We start from the raw sequence: 21,283 nt of genomic DNA, 5'->3' as shown, positions 1-21,283 counted from the left end.
CAGAGATTTTTCATCTTTAAATTGAGTCTCAACTCCCATTTTATTTCTGTGAACATTTGAACCATGAAACATACATTTACTTGTATGTGTCTGACCTGCTTGACCGTGTCTGTAATTTGTTCTTACAGGAACAACAACTGTATTCATCTGTCTTTGTATGAAAATTATATGATTGTATAAAACCAATATGCTCTTCAATGTCCTGTCATTTCTTATCTAATGTTTACATTTTCCTTTTCTTTATCCCTTATATGCATTCTATAATGAGTTTTTCAAGAAACATTTCCCATGTATCAGCATGGTTTAGGTAAACATTGAAAAATAAAGTAACATTTTTTTTTTACTTTCCACTCTGTCTCAATAACAATGAAAAGTGGAATCAGAATGGTTAATAAGTGGAGCAAAAGGGACTAGTGTGGTCATATCCAAATCCCTATAACACAAAAAAACAACTATAACTCAGATCCAGGGCAAGATAATACTGTATAAAAAACAACTATAACTCAGATCCAGGGCAAGATAATACTGTATAAAAAAACAACTATAACTCAGATCCAGGGCAAGATAATACTGTATAAAAAACAACTATAACTCAGATCCAGGGCAAGATAATACTGTATAAAAAACAATTATAACTCAGATCCAGGGCAAGATAATACTGTATAAAAAACAACTATAACTCAGATCCAGGGCAAGATAATACTGTATAAAAAACGACACACACATTGCTGCTCCCAAATGACCTTTTTAAGAAAGTTTATAAAAATGGATTTAGTAAGTCAGAATTTGAGAAAAGGGAGATTTCGATGAACAGTGGCAATGATACATGTAGCAGTACAGCTTGTCGCCAGTCCTCTTCTGGCTGTGCCGGGTGGAGATTATAACGGAACATGGCCAAGATGTTCAAATGTTCATAGATGACCAGCAGGGTCAAATAATAATAATCACAGTGGTTGTCGAGGGTGTAACAGGTCAGCACCTCAGGAGTAAAGTTGGCAGTTGGCTTTTCATAGCCGATCATTCAGAGTATCTCTACCGCTCCTGCTGTCTCTAGAGAGTTGAAAACAGCAGGTCTGGGATAGGTAGCACGTCCGGTGAACAGGTCAGGGTTCCATAGCCGCAGGCAGAACAGTTGGAACTGGAGCAGCAGCACGGCCAGGTGGACTGGGGACAGCAAGGAGCCATCAGGCCAGGTAGTCCTGAGGCATGGTCCTAGGTGTCAGGTCCTCCGAGAGAGAGAAGGAAAGAAAGAGAGAGAGAATTAGAGAGAGCATACTTAAATTCACACAGGACACCGGATAAGACAGGAGAAATACTCCAGATATAACAAACTGACCCTAGCCCCCCGACACATAAACTACTGCAGCATAAATACTGGAGGCTGAGACAGGAGGAGTCGGGAGACACTGTGGCCCCATCCGACGATACCCCTGGACAGGGGTAGAGTTGTAGTGAGTAGAGTTGAGTAGAGTTGTAGTGACGTGTAGCAACTGATAATGTAATAACTGGCAATAATGTAATAGCTGCTAAAAATGTAATAACTTGTGCATGTATAATGTTATAAATGCTGCTATTGTCATAAATAATGTGCTAAATATGCTGAACGCATAATGTAATAACGTTTTAACATTGATGTAATAATGTAATAATGTTGATTATTACATGGTAAAGTAGATTTAAAAAATCTATAGTGTAATAACGTAAACAAATAATGTAATAACAACCTAAAATCACACTCTTTCTTTAATGGAATGCAGTATCTCACACTTGAGGAACACTTTGTATTTGCATTAATTGCCAAAGCAGACTTGTTTGACATTGCAAACATCCAGTGTCGTCAAGAAAAAAAGACACACCTCGCAGTGATATTCAAAATTCTCACTCCTCCTTATCCCAGGATTGACCAGGCTACTGTCTCCATACAGTAGAAAAATAGTTATGAGGCAGCGCGAAGCCCCACCCACACCACCCCTATGACCGTCAGAGAGGAGTATCCCCAGATGGCTAACCTTTTTGTTCATTTTTGTTTTTCCAAATCCCCATGGATAACCTTTTAGTTAATTGTTATAATTGTGGAGAAAAGTTTGGTTAAGTGTTTTATAAGATTAATATGTTGGTTAATTAAAGATTTTGGTTCATTAAAGATTTGAGCACAAGTTAAAATAGTGGCACATTTGTTGAATAAAACTGTGATTGTTAAGTGTTGAACAATGTTTGATTAAATAAAATACTTTTCATAAAAACAATTGTTGAAAGTGTCTTGGATTGTTTCAACATTGTTTTAACAGTAAACAGCATCTTAGGAGTTTTTGCATTTGATTATATTGGGGGGGGGGGGGTTTAGGGTCTGTTGGGTGTGTATTGGGGAGTCAATTGTGTCAATTCAAAGTCTTGATATTACTGCGAAAGTAAGCTTCAGAGCTAGGATTAAGGAATGTGGTTTGGTGTATAGTCAGCTATTACTGAAGCATTACACTTGATATGAGTTTGAGTTTGAGTTTGAGTTTATTTTTACAGGGACAGTGCACATTAATCAACGTTTCTGCATATGCATGAAAATAAATAGTCCATTTAGTTTTACATGTTTAATTGGTTGTTATTACAATATTGGTTAAAGTTATGACACAATTTATGTTTGTTTTTTACCCACTTCATAATGTAATGATCAACGCATAAAAATAATTATTACATTATGCACAAAAACGTTATTACGTTCAGCATATTTATTACATTATTGGCAATGTATTACATTAGCACCTTTTATTACATTATAAATGCAAAGGTTATTACATTATGTGCAGCTATTGCATTATTGGCGGTTATTATATTATTAGCTACTACTACATGTTTTTGGGGTTAAGAGATATCTATTATTTTGAATGCTGGAGAGTAAACAAAAGTATTTAATATATTGTATAGTTAAATAAAAACAAAGGCTATTAAAAAAAATATATATATATATATATATATACAGTATATATATATATATATACACACACTACCGTTCAAAAGTTTGCGGTCACTTAGAAATGCCCTTGTTTTTGAAAGAAAAGCAAATTTTTTTGTCCATTAAAATAACATAAAATTGATCAGAAATACAGTGTAGACATTGTTAATGTTGTAAATGACTATTGTAGCTGGAAACGGCTGATTTTTTATGGAATATCTACATAGGCGTACAGAGGCCCATTATTAGCAAACCTCACTCCTATGTTCCAATGGCATGTTGTGTTTTATTTTTTATTTTTTTATTTCACCTTAATTTAACCAGGTATGCTAGTTGAGAACAAGTTCTTATTTGCAACTGCGACCTGGCCAAGATAAAGCAAAGCAGTTCAACACATACAACAACACGGAGTTACACATGGAATAAACAAACATACAATCAATAATACAGTAGACAAATCTATATACAGCAAGTGCAAATGAGGTAGGATAAGAGAGGTAAGGCAATAAATAGGCCATGGTGGCTAAGTAATTACAATATAGCAACTAAACACTGGAATGGTAGGGTGTGCAGAAGATGGATGTGCAAGTAGAGATACTGGGGTGCAAAGGAGCAAGATGAATAATTCAATCAAATCAAATTTGGGGATGAGGTAGATTGGACGGGCTATTTACAGATGAGCTATGTACAGGTGCAGTGATCTGTGAGCTGCTCTCACAGCTGGTGCTTAAAGCTAGTGAGGGAGGTCTCCAGCTATAGAGATTTTTGCAGTTCGTTCCAGTCATTGGCAGCAGAGAACTGGAAGGAGAGGCGGCCAAAGGAAGAATTGGCTTTGGGGGTGACCAGTGAGATATACCTGCTGGAACGCGTGCTACGGGTGGGTGCTGCTATGGTGACCAGTGAGCTGAGAAAAGGCGGGGCTTTACCTAGCAGAGACTTGTAGATGACCTGGAGCCAGTGGGTTTGGTGACGAGTATGAAGCGAGGGCCAGCCAACGAGAGCATACAGGTCGCAGTGGTGGGTAGTATATGGGGCTTTGGTGACAAAATGAATGGCACTGTGATAGACTGCATCCAATTTGTTGAGTAGAGTGTTGGAGGCTATTTTGTAAATGACATCACCGAAGTCGAGGATCGGTAGGATGGTCAATTTTACGAGGGTATATTTGGCAGCATGAGTGAAGGATGCTTTGTTGTGAAATAGGAAACCGATTCTAGATTTAATTTTGGATTGGAGATGTTTAATGTGAGTCTGGAAGGAGAGTTTACAGTCTAACCAGACACCTAGGTATTTGTAGTGGTCCACATATTCTAAGTCAGAACCGTCCAGAGTAGTGATGCTGGACGGGCGGGCTGGTGCGGGCAGCGAATGGTTGAAGAGCATGCATTTAGTTTTACTTGCATTTAAGAGCAGTTGGAGGCCACGGAAGGAGAGTTGTATGGCATTGAATCTCTTCTGGAGGTTAGTTAATAGTGTCCAAAGAAGGGCCAGAGGTATACAGAATGGTGTCGTCTGCGTAGAGGTGGATTAAAGAATCACCAGCAGCGAGAGCGACATCATTGATGTATACAGAGAAGAGAGTCGGCCCGAGGATTGAACCCTGTGGCACCCCCATAGAGACTGCCAGAGGTCCCTCCGATTTGACATTCTGAACTCTATCGGAGAAGTAGTTGGTGAACCAAGCGAGGCAATCATTTGAGAAACCAAGGCTGTTGAGTCTTCCAATAAGAATGTTGTGATTGACAGAGTCGAAAGCTTTAGCCAGGTCGATGAATACGGCTGCACAGTAATGTCTCTTATCGATGGCGGTTATGATATTGTTTAGGACCTTGAGCGTGGCTGAGGTGCACCCATGACTAGCTCTGAAACCAGATTGCATAGTGGAGAAGGTATGGTGAGATTCGAAATGGTTGGTAATCTGATTGTCTAGCCAGGCTGATTTGTAGGGGTCCAGATTTTGCAGCTCCTTCAGAACATCAGCTATCTGGATTTAGGTGAAGGAGAAGTGGGGGAGGTTTGGGCGAGTTGCTGAGGGGAGCGCAGGGCTGTTGACCGGGGTAGGGGTAGCCAGGTGGAATGCATGGCCAGCCGTAGAAAAATGCTTATTGAAATTCTCAATTATTGTGGATTTATCGGTAGTGACAGTGTTTCCTAGCCTCAGTGCAGTGGGCAGTTGGGAGGAGGTGCTCTTATTCTCCATGGACTTTACGGTGTCCCAGAACTTTTTTAAATTTATACTACAGGATGTAAATTTCTGTTTGAAAAAGCTAGCTTTAGCTTTCCTAACTTCCCTGAAAAGTTGCATATCACGGGGGCTATTCGATACTAATGCAGAACGCCACAGGATATTTTTCTGCTGGTCAAGCAAGGGCAGACAGGTCTGGAGTGAACCAAGGGCTATATCTATTCCTGGTTCTACATTTTTTGAATGGAGCATGCTTGTTTAAGATGGCGAGGAAGGCACTTTTAAAGAATAACCAGGCATCCTCTACTGACGGGATGAGGTCAATGTCCTTCCAGAATACCCCGGCCAGGTCGATTAGAAAGGCCTGTTCGCTGAAGTGTTTTAGGGAGTGTTTGACAGTGATGAGGGGTGGTCGTTTGACCGCAGACCCATTACGGATGCAGGCAATGAGGCAGTGATCGCTGAGATCTTGGCTGAAAACAGCAGAGGTGTATTTGGAGGGCGAGTTAGTTAGGATGATATCTATGAGGGTGCCCGTGTTTACGGATTTGGGGTTGTACCTGGTAGGTTCATTGATAATTTGTGTGAGATTGCTAGTCCAAGTTTATAATTTTAAAAGGCTAATTGATCATTAGAAAACCCTTTTGCAATTATGTTAGCACAGCTGAAAACTGTTGTTCTGAATTAAGAAGAAATAACATTGGCCTTCTTTAGACTTGTTGAGTATCTGGAGCATCAGCATTTGTGTGGTTAATTACAGGCTCATAAAAAAACATGAGCTAGCGCACACCCAGAATAATAGTTTGTGTGGAGGTGCTGACTAACGGCGAATAAACTATAAACTATCAAAATAAAGAAAGTCACACACTCCATGTATAATCTTACAGCCATTTCATGGGTATTTACCAACGTTTCGGAATCACTGTGCCTTCCTCAGAGTGACTACAGGCTCAAAATAGCCAGAAACAAAGAACTTTCTTCTGAAACTCGTCAGTCTATTCTTGTTCTGAGAAATGAAGGCTATTTATTCCATGCGAGAAATTGCCAAGAAACTGAAGATCTCGTACAACGCTGTGTACTACTCCCTTCACAGAACAGCGCAAATTTGCTCTAATCAGAATAGAAAGAAGAGTGGGAGGCCCCGGTGCACAACTGAGCAAGAAGACAAGTACATTAGAGTGTCTAGTTTGAGAAACAGACACCTCACAGGTCCTCAACTGGCAGCTTCATTAAATAGTACCCGCAAAACACCAGTCTCAACGTCAACAGTGAAGAGGCGACTCCGGGATGCTGGCCTTCTAGGTAGAGTTCCTCTGTCCAGTGTCTGTGTTCTTTTGCCCATCTTAATCTTTTCTTTTTATTGGCCAGTCTGAGATATGGCTTTTTTTTTGCAACTACCTAGAAGGCCAGCATCCCGGAGTTGCCTCTTCACTGTTGACGTTGAGACTGGTGTTTTGTGGGTACTATTTAATGAAGCAAAAGTGGGAAAAATATTGTATGTAGTTTGAAAGAACAAAACTTTTGAATAAAGCTGTAACCTAACAAAATGTGAAAAAAGTCAAGGGGTCTGAACACGTTCCCGAATGCACTGTATATACAGTACCAGTCAAAGTTTAGACACACCTACTCATTCCAGGATTTCTTTCACCATTGTAGAATAATAGTGAAGACATCAACACAATGAAATAACACATATGGAATCATGTAGTAACCAAAAAAGTGTTAAACAAATCAAAATATATTATATTTTTGAGATTTCTCAAAGTAGCCACCTTTTGCCTTGATGACAGCTTTGCACACTCTTGGCATTCTCTCAACCAGCTTCATGTAGTGGACACCTGGAATGCATTTCAATTAACAGGTGTGCCTTGTTAAAAAAAAAAAAGTGAAATTTCTTTCCTTCTTAATGCGTTTGAGCCAATCAGTTGTATTTTGACAAGGTAGGGGTGGTATACAGAAGATAGCCCTATTTGGTAAAATACCAAGTCCATATTATGGCAAGAACAGCTCAAATAAGCAAAGAGAAACAACAGTCAATCATTACTTTAAGACATGCAGGTCAGTCTATCCGGGACATTTCAAGAACTTTGAAAGTTTTTTCAAGTGCAGTCGCAAAAACCATCAAGCGTTATGATGAAACTGGCTCTCATGACGACATCCACAGGAAGGAAGACCCAGAGTTACCTCTGCTGCAGAGGATAAGTTCATTAGAGTTAACTGCACCTCAGATTGCAGCCCAAATAAATGCTTCACAGAGTTCAAGTAACAGACACATCTCAACATCAACTGTTCAGAGGATACTGCATGAATCAGGCCTCCATCGTTGAATTGCTGCAAAGAAACCACTACTAAAGGACACCAATAAGAAGAAGAGACTTGAAACACAAGGAATGGACATTAGACCGGTGGACATTAGACATTAAACCGGACTGTTGGAAAAGCATTCTGCATGTGTGATTCCCACATGAAGCATGGAGGAGAAGGTGTGATGGTGTGGGGGTGTTTTGCTGGTGACACTCAGTGATATATTTAGAATTCAAGGCACACTTAACCAGCATGGCTACCACAGCATTTGGAGCAATACACCATCCAATCTGGTTTGCGCTTAGTGAGACTATCATTTGTTTTTCAACAGGACAATGACCCCAAAAATACCTCCAGGCTGTGTAAGGGACCAAGGAGAGTGCTGCATCAGATGACCTGGCCTCTGCAATCACCCAACCTCAACCCAATTGAGATGGTTTGAGATGAGTTGGACTGCAGAGTGAAGGAAAAGCAGCCAACAACTGCTATGTGGGAACTCCTTCAAAACTGTTGGTAAATAATTATTCATGAAGCTGGTTGAGAGAATGCCAAGAGTGTACAAAGCTGTCATCAAGGCAAAGGGTGGCAACTTTGAAGAATATAAAATATATTTTGATTTGTAAAAAAAAAAATTGGGTTACTACTTGATTCCATGTGTGTTATTTCATAGTTTTGATGTCTTTGCTATTATTCTACAACATAGAAAATAGTAAAAGTAAATAAAAACCCTATAACGAGTAGGTGTGTCCAAACTTTTGACTGGTACTGTATATATATTTACAAATATAATATTTGTACACAAGTTTGATGTCATTGGTGTTACTGCCTTGAAAATCAATCACTTATTACAAAGATATACACTGACCTTGAGCATTCCCTCCAGTACTAAACTGCTATCTGGTGTTGGGCATACACTGAATATACCCCCTCCACACCACCACAGGGATGCTGGCCCATGTTGACTCCAATGCTTCCCACAGTTGTTTCAAGTTGGCTGGATGTCCTTTTCTGTGGTTGGCCATTCTTGATACACACAAAAAACTGTTGAGCATGAAAAACAAACCGGTGTGCCTGGCACGTATTACCATACCCTGTTAAAAGGCACTTTTTTATCTTGCCCATTCACCTTCTGAATGGCACACATACAAAATCCATGTCTCAATTGTCTCAAGGCTTAAAAAACTTTTTCAACCTGTCTCCTCCCCTTCATCTACACTGATTGAAGTGTATTTAACAAGTGACATCAATAAGGGATCAAAGCTTTCACCAGGATTCACCTGGTCAGTCTGTCATGGAAAGAGCAGTTGTTCTTAGTGTTTTGTATACTCAGTGTATATTAAAGAAAGTTATTAGCTAACCACTTTTTTAGTATTTCATACCATCTAAAGTCATAACATATCTAAAAAATAATAATAATAATAACAGCTGTGATGGAAACAACAGGTTTCGGTACAATTGTATAAATGCAGACAGATAATTTGTTCATTCTATATGGTGAGATCGGTAAAAAGAATTATGTGAGAAATGGCGGCGGAAACGCCTTTATGAGCAAATTTGATATAATAACTTGGGAAATCAACTTGGAGTCACGCAATGGTATGTCGTGTGGTCCTCCCACTACAACTCGGGAAACCATGCAGTTTATTAGACTACAGATTAAATACATTATGATGAACTTCACAAGGTGGGGAAAGTGCACGGTGATGAGCTTGATGCTCATTTCCATTTCCAATGCTTTTTATCTGCAACAAGTCCATTTGGTGGGAAAATGTGCCTATTTTCTTAATGAGTATTTTAGAATTTTCACATGAAAATCTGTTACCAATTGGATGGAAACCTAGCTATTGGTGTTACTCAATTTAAGAAAGTCCTCAATTACCAAAAATGTGTAATTGATGTTACCATCATTGATGTTACTACTCCTACTGGTGGCACAATGTTATCATAATGGTTAAACATTGAAATCATTAAGCTGCCATATTAGTTGATTTAGTATGGGAAGATGTACCCAAATGCATTTAAATAAAAAATGCAAGAATGACCAAAATGTCTTTCTGAGAAATGTTTAGGCTAATTACTGCACATGAAGTGTTTATTGGTGAGGTTGGGTAAAAAAAAAATAATGCAGGCGGGTGCTGGTCAATAGCTAATTTCTCATGACAGAACATAAACATAAATGTTGACATCTGTTGGCGATATTTGCTTAATCTGAGATAGGGGAACAAAAATCTTCTGGTGAAGAGCAGCATCACTAATTATTTTGATGAATCAAGTTAGTGCTTGAAGTGGAGGCGGGATTTTAACCAGAATTTTCATAGTGGTTCTGTAGTGGGGATGGTCTGAATCAGCTGTTTCCATTAGCTCATATTTTTACTTCATCCCCCAAAATAAACTGAGTAGATCGCTAGCTGGTGCACACAAGATGGCTTCAGAGATTTTAGAAAAATATTAGGAAAGTTAACATAAAATAACTTCAGTATATAAATAAAGTTCACACACACACTACATTTTTGATCGTTTTTAATAATATGCAAAGGAACACAAACAAACAAAACCCAATTTACACTAAGACTTATCTGACACAATTCATATCAATAGCTGAAAATGAACAATCAATTTACAGATTATGGGTGGAGGGGGGGGGGGGGGGCATTTTTAAATAATGACACATTCACTAGTAGTCACTTCACATGACAAATTGTAGAAATACTACAAACTTTCAAATATTAGGTAACACCATTTTGATGGTCAGAATTGCCTCAAATATCTTTAAAAAGTTATGCAAGTTTGCAGTTTAAAAAAAAATCTCACAAAACACATAGAGTACATCGTCAATACTACAGAAGGTAGTTAAAAAGCATTAACAATTGATTTCCCAATAATTTTTTAAAATCAGTTACATGTGCACAAAGTCATTGTACCATTTACACAAAACCAGGCTAATATGGTTTATAAATACATACAGCTGTGTCCATTTTGACATTTTAATATACTTGTGATGTAATTTACTTATATATAACATTTTACATACCAGCATTACCACTAATAACAACAGTATGAAAACATCAATTCTAGGAACTGGATTTTCTTTAAATAGATTTTGTCATTATGATTCAATGTTGGTCTACCATGGTACATTTAAAGTAAAGTTTATTATGGCAAATTGTTTATTGCTTGGCAGTGCAATCCTGTTCTCCAAGTCAATCAAAAAGGCATGTTGACAATGTTTTATATGATAAACAAAGCAGTCATAGCATGACTACTGGGTGTATGAAGAGAAATAGCTTTATCTTTGTGATAATTTCCTTAAATCAGAGACGATTTTACCAACTAATTTACCTCGTCATTTACCTCAGAATTCAAGTTAAGTAATGTGGCCTCAGTATGGTAGACACAACTGCTGATCATTTTACTTTACAGACAATTGAATCATAACAATTGTACCATATATTAATCTAAAATAATATATGGTACAAAATCTCTATGCTTTTTAAGGCAAATCTATGGCTTTAATATTGAATTACTACTCATAGAAATATTTTTTGCTGATTTAAGGTGTCTGATTTGGGATGTTCTTTTGAGGAAAACCCTGTAATGAGTATATTTTATTATCAAGATGATTAACAAAGGAATACGACAATACCAATGTAAAGTATGTGCCCATGACTTTTACAAATTGTCATCTGATGTATTAAAACATTTTCTTATCAATATTCAAATTAATTGTTTTATTGCTTTTATGTAGGCATAGCCAATGTCTCTATGACGAGAAAAGATCAGATGTTTTCAGATGGGCAATTGTAACCTAGGGCCAAATTCAATTAAATCTGCCATAGCAATATTTATGCAGTATCCTTGTTTACACAACTGCTGTCATGCACACGTGTCTGAAAACTGAAAGCACTACCGGCTGTTTCTATCAAAACCATTTTGCCATTTTGTTTACAACGGAAAAGGTATGTTTAGATTTGTGCTACTGCTTGAATATTGCAATGTGGTTTCATTGAATTGAGATCCATATTATTGCAGTACATTTATAAGAATTATGGTGGTCAACAAGTAAAGTTCCTCACAACACAAGAACAACAACAACTTGAACTTACATTTGTACAAATGCATTTGATTATGGTCTCAATTGACTAATGGTAATATGCGTTAAAGGATTTAAGTCACAATGTATACAGTTGATTTGGATTTTTATGCACAAGCTATTGAAGAAATATATAACAGCACTATAATCGACTGGTTTTCTGCATGCCCAGAGTAGACTGGAGTTCTAACGCTTCCATTCTTGCATGCGTCACATGCATGTGTCTGAGAATGAGTGCAATTGTTGTGAAGGATGCATGTTATTGCCATTTATGGTGACAGAACAACAACAAAAACTACTGCTGTCAAATTATCTTTTGATTCATCCCTGGACATTTTTATGGTGTCAGGCAAAGAAAGGTGCAAGCAATCACTGCTTAAAATCTGAGAAGCATGTGTATTGTAACACTAATTGATTACAGTAAGTGCTACCTGTTGTAGGTTTGATGTGGTCTATTTAGGGACAAATATTAACAGTCACTTTTATTCTATAAAGCACTTTCAACTTGGCCTAGGTTTCAGTCTGGAGTCATATATTCTAATTATCAGCTATGGTGTTGTTATAAATGGGTAAACACCTGCAAGTAATTGCATAGTGCTTGTGGCTGTCAAACGTAAAGTGTATTCTGACAACCCATTCTTTCCACAGCCTATAGTATTTAGAGCGTCAAGATGCTTCCCAGCAAACTCCATTTAACATTACTGGTTCAGCCAATGTTGAACCACCATTTGTTCAATCAGATGTCGAGGCCATGAACATGTGATCTTTCTGGAGTTTTGCTGTTTTCCAGATATTTGCATGAAGATTTCAGCATTTGAAAGGCATTTAAATTAATTTCTAAATATGATAATGCATTTCACCTAGTCTAAAATATGAAACGGTTTGATTTGATGTAGCAATTTAAGATACAGTTGGCATATAAAAGCAAAGTCAGGGACTATCCCGTGCTATCATTGAATCCCATAGTTTAGCACCTGTTGACATTTTTGTTGAGGTATCTGAACAAAAAGACCACACTCACTTAGTTTAAACATAGTTTGCATGTTATGGATCTTATAACAGAGCTTTTCTTGATTGTTTTGTTGTTTTTCACTACTTTTTGAAACAAGCAAAAGTACAGATTATTGTATAAAAAGACTTGTTTTGGTATAATAATGGTGTAATGTCAGAATGTTTTGCTAGTGCAGAGAATAAAATGTCCCTGTTTGGCACTTAACTGCAAAACCAGAATGAATCATCAAGAAAAGACGATGTCTTAATAAGAAATCATGTGAAAAAAGCGGTAATATTTGACTTGACTCAATCTAAACTAATGAAATGTCAACATGCTTTTACAGGTAGAATGGCAGATTGGAGATTACTCTGAACACAATAACTATCATAGCTGCACTGAACTTGCAAAATGTACACCTGGCATGCATTGTTTTCAATAAAGATCGAAGCATTCTAACATCTACAAACACATGGAGCATGAACTAAATAATGCAAATATTCAGGCCATGTTAAACCTTATAAGAGCATTTTCAGCATTGAGAGATTATGGGTATGCTCCATTTGACCAAATCATTTGGCCTCCTGATACTACACGAAGAGACAAAATGTGCAGCCAAGTTGTAGCAGGTTTCATACTATATCTTTATAGTATACTTTTAAAGATCCACTGCCACTAAATATATCTGAAAATGTATTATTTGCAATTGTCTCACTCTGTGTGTCTATAATTAGTAAGTCACATTTGGATGAATTATTACAACATTTCCCATAATCAGATGAAATTATGACGTACCATTAGAATGTATTGTTTGTTCACTGACTAAATAACTAGCAAGAAAGTTGTAAGTACTGTACAATAAATGTAGTGATGTATGCGTTGTATATATATATGCAATTTAGCTAGTAAATACAGATAGACTATTGTGTATGTATGTGAGTATGCTGTAAACGACTAATTCCACATTCCTTTTGGTAGTTGTTTTTTAAATGAACATAGCACAATCTCATGAAAGTTCCAAAAGTAAAGATATGCATAGATATTTTTAACAATTTCTGCATTTGTTAGTTTTATTATTTAGTTTTATTCGTTTTATTTTCATTCAGTCAACGAATGGTATTCTTCTGTTTCTTACATTTGACATAACCCCACTGGTCTTGTGTGATATTTGTTCTTGAAATACAGGACAGATAGGGCCGTCAACACGGTGACACCTTGCAACTCTTGATATAAATGCTAAAACCTTGCTGCCTATTTGAGAAAATGATCTCAATTATGTCTGATAAGCAGCTAAACTACCGTGATGATGTAATGATTTAAAAATGGTATGTTGAGCTATTCGATAAAAAAGAAAAGGAGCTGAGAGAGAGAAAACAATGGCAGGGAAACCAAGAGCCTTGGCTCTGTAGGGTTATAGAGTCAGCTTGGATCGGATCAGATTTTCTCGGGAGGATGGCAAATCCTGCTACTTGCTACTTGTGGAAAAGGATTGGTTTGGCCAAGCCTGCCAGGATCTTTGGCACATGCACTGAGATTATCTCGGCAATCATCTCTGGAAAGCTGACCTTGGTGGGCAGAGACTGGGCCTGGATAAACAGATCAAATGTAAACTGCTGGAGTTTCCTCACGATCTGGTTGTTGGAGAGATGGACAGAGACAATACAAAGTTACAATTCTGTCACTTCAAATTAACATTTGGAAACGGCGCCACTCCAAAATGTTTAAGACGTCACCTCATTTCACCTTTATATTTTTGTCCGGGCAGGCTAACGTGTTTCGGCAGTTGTGCCTTCATCAGAGCATCAAGAGATGTGCCAAAGCCATCGTTTTTATGCAAATGCATAAGTGTTAATTACAATTGCCTGTGTGAGGGTGGTACATAGTGGTATTCAAGCAATTGTTACTATATATACAAATACATATTCAAATACACAGATCTGCTGATAAACAATAAACTCGACAAATAGCATTTAGGTATTCATGATGTAGGAAATTTGAGATATGTTGGCGCAATTAGTTACTAACTAATGCACAATAAAGCTTACAAAAATAGATGCATTGGGGTATGGAAAATAAACATCTGCATAGAAAGATTGTGATTGAACAAGTTTGGGAAACCCTGGTCTAAACAATGAGTTCTCATTCAGATTATTCTTGTAGACTATTTGGCCGCGCTGTCATTTGTATGCTCATGTATATTTTCCCACATTCAGTCGCAATATTTCTATCCAGACGTACATTTTTTATACCCCAAAGCATCTACTTTTGTAGTCTTTATTGTGCACTAGGAAGTAATTAATTGTAAGAAAATATCTCAAATTTCCTACATCATCATGAATACCTAAATGCTATTTGTTGAATTTATTGTGCTGATCTGTGTATTTGTGCTGTATATTTGTATATGTATTTCTATATATATATTGTAACAATTGTTTGTTGGCTAATGTTTTGAATACCACTATGCACTGCCCTCACACCGGTATGGGCAATTGTAATTATCACCTAGGCACTTGCGTAAAGAACGATGGCTTTGGCACATCTCTTGATGCTCTGATGAAGGCATAACTGCCGAAAACGTGAAATGAGGTGACGTCTCAAAAAAGAGGAATGCCATCGTTTCCCAATGTTCTTGAACTTGGTTCATTTGAAGTCATTGTCATATATGGCAGAGCACTCAGCGAATAAGGTGAGATAGCACACCTGTTACCCACTCCATTACAATTCTGTCGCATTATCTGTTTTTGTTTAGTTAAACATGACAAAGTTAGACTTTTATCACTTAGATAAAATATGTCATTAAATCTTGGTACTGTAATTTAAGATTGTCATTAAGGCTCGATACATTCTATGATAACAGAATAAATAAAATACAGTTATTGAGGATGCTCATTGTCTCTTACCGGTTGGAGGGAATCCAGGAGGCGGGTGAGCTGATAGAACCTCTGAGAGCAGTTGGACTTCCTTCCATAGTTAATGACGCGATCAAGTTCATTGATGTAGGTCAGCCGCAATTCATCAAAGTACTTCTGACTCTTAAGACCATCGACTGGAACTGCGAAGGAGACAAGCAACGTTATTGTTAATTTGTCCACAATATTGCATTTCTGTTGCTCAACTATTGATAATACACTGTTTGGTTTTATAAATCAAAGCTATCTCTGATTGTACTGGATCATTTCGACAGTATTATGAAAATGGCTTAGACTAGGACATTGCTTGCAAATCAATTTAATGAAAAAAGGAAATACACAATGTGAGGCTCTCTACATTATTTTAATTGGGCTGGGCAGCAACACTCACTGATGCTGAAGAGGAGCAGGGCCTTCATGCAGAGGAACTCTTCCTGAGTGACTTGCAGCAGGACAAACTGCTGGGAGAGGTGTCTCATCCGTATGCAGTGCTCGAACATGCTGGAGATGTGCATCCGATGGCTGGGGACGAGAGAGAATCATATCAAATCAAATTGTATTTGTCACATGTGCCGAATACAACAGGTATAAGTAGACCTTGCCGTGAAATGCTTACTTACAAGCCCTTAACCAACAATGCAGTTCAATAAATAGAGTTATGAAAAGATTTACTAAATAAACTAAAGTTTAAAAAAAAAAAAAATCTAAAAGTAACACAAGAAAATGACATAACAATAACGAGGCTATATACAGAGGGTACCGGTATGTGCGGGTGTACAGGTTAGTCGAGGTCATTTGTAAAGTGACTTTGCAAAGATAATAAACGGGGGGGGGGAGTCAATGTTAATAGTCCGGCTGGCCATTTGATTAATTGTTCAGCAGTCTTATGGCTTGGGGAAAGAAGCTGTTAAGGAGCCTTTAAGTCCTAGACTTGGCGCTCTGGTACTGCTTACCATGCGGTAGCAGAGAGAACAGTCTATGACTTGGGTGACTGGAGTCTTTGACAATTTGTTGGGCTTTCCTTTGACACCGCCTAGTATATAGGTCCTGGATGTCAGGAAGCTTGGCCCAAGTGATGTACTGGACCATACGCACTACCCTCTGTAGCGCCTTACGGTCAGATACCGAGCAGTTGCCATACCAGGCGTCGTTGCAACCGGTCAGGATGCTCTCGATGGTGCAGCTGTAGAACCTTTTGAGGATCTGGGGACCCATGCCAAATCTCCTGAGTCTCCTGAGGGGGGAAAGGTGTTGTCGTTCCCTGTTCACAACTGTCTTGGTGTGTTTGGACCATGATAGTTTGTTGGTGATGTGGACACTAAGGAACTTGAAACTCTCAACCCGCTCCACTTCAGCCCCTTTGATGTTAATGGGGGTGTGTGTGGCCCTCCTTTTCTGATAGTCCACGATCAGATCCTTTGTCTTGCTCACATTGAGGGAGAGGTTGTTGTCCTGGCACCACACTGCCAGGTCTCTGACCTCCTCCCTATAGGCTGTCTCATCGTTGTCGGTGATCAGGCCTAACACTGTTGTGTCGTCAGCAAACTTAATGATGGTGTTGGAGTCATCCTTGGCCACGCAGTCGTGGGTGAACAGGGTGTACAGGAGGAGACTAAGCATGCACCCCTGAGGGGCCCCAGTGTTGAGGATCAGCGTGGAAAATGTGTTGTTGCCTACCCTTACCATCTGGGGGCGGCTCGTCAGGAAGTCCAGGATCCAGTTGCAGTGGGAGGTGTTGAGTCCCAGGGTCCTTAGCTTAGTGATGAGCTTTGTGGGCACTATGGTGTTGAACGCCGAGCTGTAGTCAATGAACAGCATTCTCACATAGGTGTTCCTTTTGTCCTGGTGGGAAAGGGCATGATGGTGTTGATGTGAGCCTTGACCAGGCTTTCAAAGCACTTCATGGCTACCAACGTGAGTGCTACGGGGCGGTAGTCATTTAAGCAAGTTACCTTCGCTTTCTTGGGCACAGGGACTATGTTGGTCTGTTTGAAACATGTAGGTATTATAGATTCGGTCAGGGAAATGTCAGTGAAGACACTTGCCAGTTGGTCCGCGCCTGCTTTGAGTACACATCCTGGTAATCCGTCTGGCACCGCTGCTTTGTGAATGTTGACCTGTTTAAAGGTCTTTCTCACATCGGCTACGGAGAGCATGATCACACAGTCGTCCGGAACAGCTGGTGCTCTCATGCATGCTTCAGTGTTGCTTGCCTCGAAGCGAGCATAAAAGGCATTTAGCTCGTCTGGTAGGCTTGCGTCACTGGGCAGCTCGCAGCTGGGTTTCCCTTTGTAGTCTGTAATTGTTTTTTAAGCCCTGCCACATCCGATGAGCATCAGAGCAGGTGTCGTAGGATTTAATATTAGTCCTGTGTTGACGCTTTGCCTGTTTGATGGTTCGTCTGAGGGCATAGCTGGATGCCTTATAAGCATCCGGATTAGTGTCCCGCTCCTTGAAATGGCAGCTATAGCCTTTAGCTCGGTGCGGATTTAGCCTGTAATCCATGCCTTCTGGTTGGGATATGTACTTACGGTCACTATGGTGACGACATCGTCAATGCACTTATTGATGAAGCTGGTGACTGAGGTGGTATACTCCTCAATGCCAATGGATGAATCCCGGAACATATTCCAGTCTGTGCTAGCAAAACAGTTCTGTAGTGTAGCATCCGTGTCATCTAACCACTTCGGTATTGAGCGAGTCACTGGTACTTCCTGCTTTAGTTTTTGCTTGTAAGCAGGAATCAGGAGAATAGACTTATGGTCAGATTTGCCAAATGGAGGGCGGGGGAGAGCTTTGTATGCATCTCTGTGTGTGGAGTAAAGGTGGTCTAGAGTTTCTTTTCTTCTTCTGGTTGCACATGTGACATGCTGGCAGAAATGATGTAAAACAGATTTATGTTTGCCTGCATTAAAGTCCCCGGCCACTAGGTGCGCTGTTTCTGGATGAGCATTTTCTGGTTTGCTTATGGTCTTAATACAGCTCATTGAGTGCGGTCTTAGTGCCAGCATCGGTTTGTGGAGGTAAATAGACAGCTACGAATAACATAGATAAGAACTATCTTGGTAGATAGTGTGGTCTACAGCTTATCATGAGGTATTCTACCTCAGGCGAGCAATACCTCAAGACTTCTTTAATATTAGACACCACGCACCAGCAGTTATTGACAAATAGACACACACCCCCGCACCTCGTCTTACCAGACGTAGCTGCTCTGTCCTGACGATGCAAGGAGAAGCCAGCCAGCTCTATATTATGCGTGTCATCGTTCAGCCGCGTCTCGGTGAAACATACGATATTACAGTTTTTAATATCCCGTTGGTAGGATAGCCTTAATCATAGATAATCCAGTTTATTTTCCAATGATTGCACGTTGGCAAATAATACGTAGGGTAGTGGTGGTTTAACTACTCGTCTGTAAATTCTTACAAGGCACGACAAAGCAGTATATCCTTTGCGTTCGGACTCATTAAAGAAAAAATCTTTGTCCAGTTCGAGGTGAGTAATCACTGTTCTGATGTCCAGAAGCTCTTTTCGGTCATAAGAGACGGTAGCAGCAACATTATGTACAAAATGAGTTATAAACAATGCAAAAAATAAAAATAAAAATAGCACAGTTAGTTAGGAGCCCGTAAAATGGCAGCCATCCCATCCGGTGCCATTATTGGAAGAGAGGAGGGAGTGGGGCAGTGAGGGTCAGGGTGAGATACAGTATAAAGAGAATGAGCCAATGAAAAATCAGAGCGGGGTTGGGGAGTTTATCGGGAATATATTAAGAGAGGGATAATCTGTGAGCATGTTGTTGTGAGAGATAAAGATAGAGGGGGCAAATAGGTGAGAGGGTAAGAGAGTGAGACCCTTATGTGAAACTGTTGCAATGATTACAATTGTAATCCTCCCTCTTTATGACCATAGTTATATGCTCATATGTGACCTTTGACCTACTGCCCAGCGGGCAAAGCTGGATGAAATCTGTTTGTAATGATGTCATTTCAACTAGTTTTGCCTGCTGGGTTGAGTGTGGTCTGATAATACAGAATCACAGTGATTGGTACTGAATGCTGCCCAGGATTATTTTCAAACAAACTGAAAATGTGACCTGATTACATGATTTTTTATGATGACATTGTACATCTAATGTATAAATAATTTACAGACATAGTTCACAGTAATAGATGTTAATATACTTACTTAGCTACATGGATCACTAACCAGGTTTCTATCCAACCTTTTTATGTGAGTAAAGTACATATTGGATAAAAAATGTCATGACAGGCCTGATGGAAACAGAGAATTTTTCGGTTAACTTTCCAAATGTCAACAAAACTCAATACGCTAGACAAGGTGGGATCTTTTTGTGTCGGTAAAATTAATTATACGATAAATGTCGGTGGAAGCGCTTTTATGCGCAAATATTGATATAATAACATCATATCGAAGTAAACTTGGGAGTCATGACCATCAACGCTTGGCTGCCATTTGACAAATAAAAATAATCTCACTCTTTTGTCCATAATAATCTCATGTAATATATTGATTAGAGTGCACATGCCAATAACATAATGGGCACACGCTATATAATACAAACATTTTTGTGAGAAAACCATGAATTGAGTTGAAAATGTGTTGGTATTTTTTATTTGGTACATGGGATTTAACCGCAAAATGTATTTTTATGTGCACTATGTCATCACGCACAGACTTTTATCTGCAACAAGTCAGTCTGATGGAAACACATCTCTGGTGGGAAAATGCGCATATTGTTTTTATGCGGATTTTAGAATATTTGAATGAAAATCTGTCACCAAATGGATGGAAACCTAGCTAATGATAATAAGGGTGCTTTAGTTGTAACATTTACAGTATATTACCAATAATAAAATATTTAATTTACCTCATGGCAGGGTAATAATATCTCAACATTTTTCTGCACTGTTGTATCTGTACATATTCCTCAGTAATGGCTATTCTGGCAAAATCCCGGGACCTTTCAATAAATGCCCTGGTTTTCCAGAAATCCTGGTTGTTGGGTTCCAGATTTCCTGCTTATCCCCTCCTAATTCTGGGAACCCTACAACCTTGATTTTGGGAAAACTAGAGAATTTATTGAAAGTTCCCAGAATTATGCAACCCTAGTAATGACACTTTAAATACCATTGAACTACCTTAGTCACTTACAATACTTGCGTACCCCGTAATATTCAGATTTGAACTAAATATCACTACTTCTCTTAAAACCTGCACCATAGGTGATGTAATGCTGAAAAAATCGAATCTTCCTCAGGGCTTATCATGTGACTAAAGAACACCAAATAAGGAAATTAAATATAAATGTTACTGAAAGCCAGGCTTGTAAGCCCGTGTGCACATGGAATTCTAGACATATCGGTGAGAGAGAGACAGAGAGAGCGAGAGGCAAGTAGAGAGAGAGAAAGAGCGAGAGAAAATGAGAGCGACAGGGACAAGGAGCAAGACAGACATAGAGGGAACAAAATTGGCATCTGCCGTACTTATGACAGACAGAAGCCACTGTAGGAAATCTCCACCAACATAATGGGACAACACTGAGTTGTGGCCCTGGGGGTAATAAGATAATTTCACAGAAATAATTGAATTCAGTATCACATAGCTGCACATACTCATTGAAAACAAGGTCTGGGGCGAAGTAGAGCATTCTGGCATTGACATTTTTGTAGGACCTCCATCCCAAGCCGAACACCATCACCCCCATCCATGAATGCTGGATTACTGTCATCTGGTCATCCACATGCAGATTCTGAAAACCTGAGAAGAAAATGAAAAACCAAATGGAAATGGATTATTATCAAAACATGTCTCTGATGAATTCTTAATGCCT

General features: G+C 38.9%; 1 protein-coding gene across 2 annotated transcripts in view; it reads right to left on the bottom strand.

Moving 5' to 3' along the window:
* Positions 1-9,939: 9,939 nt before the first annotated feature.
* The window catches only part of LOC120057177 (androgen receptor-like), a 65,692-nt gene continuing 54,348 nt past the window's right edge, over positions 9,940-21,283 (bottom strand). For both annotated transcript variants that reach the window (XM_039005652.1, XM_039005653.1), the window contains 4 exons: positions 21,066-21,210; positions 15,818-15,948; positions 15,418-15,569; positions 9,940-14,148 (listed from right to left, as the gene is read on the bottom strand). In XM_039005652.1, the coding sequence (XP_038861580.1) occupies positions 13,990-14,148; positions 15,418-15,569; positions 15,818-15,948; positions 21,066-21,210 (587 nt within the window). In that variant the 3' untranslated portion in view covers positions 9,940-13,989. The remainder of the gene's footprint in view (positions 14,149-15,417; positions 15,570-15,817; positions 15,949-21,065; positions 21,211-21,283) is intronic.

Source organism: Salvelinus namaycush, chromosome 12 (genome assembly GCF_016432855.1).
Source record: "Salvelinus namaycush isolate Seneca chromosome 12, SaNama_1.0, whole genome shotgun sequence".
NCBI classification, from domain to species: Eukaryota; Metazoa; Chordata; class Actinopteri; order Salmoniformes; family Salmonidae; genus Salvelinus; species Salvelinus namaycush.
This window is presented reverse-complemented; position numbering and strand designations above follow the sequence as displayed.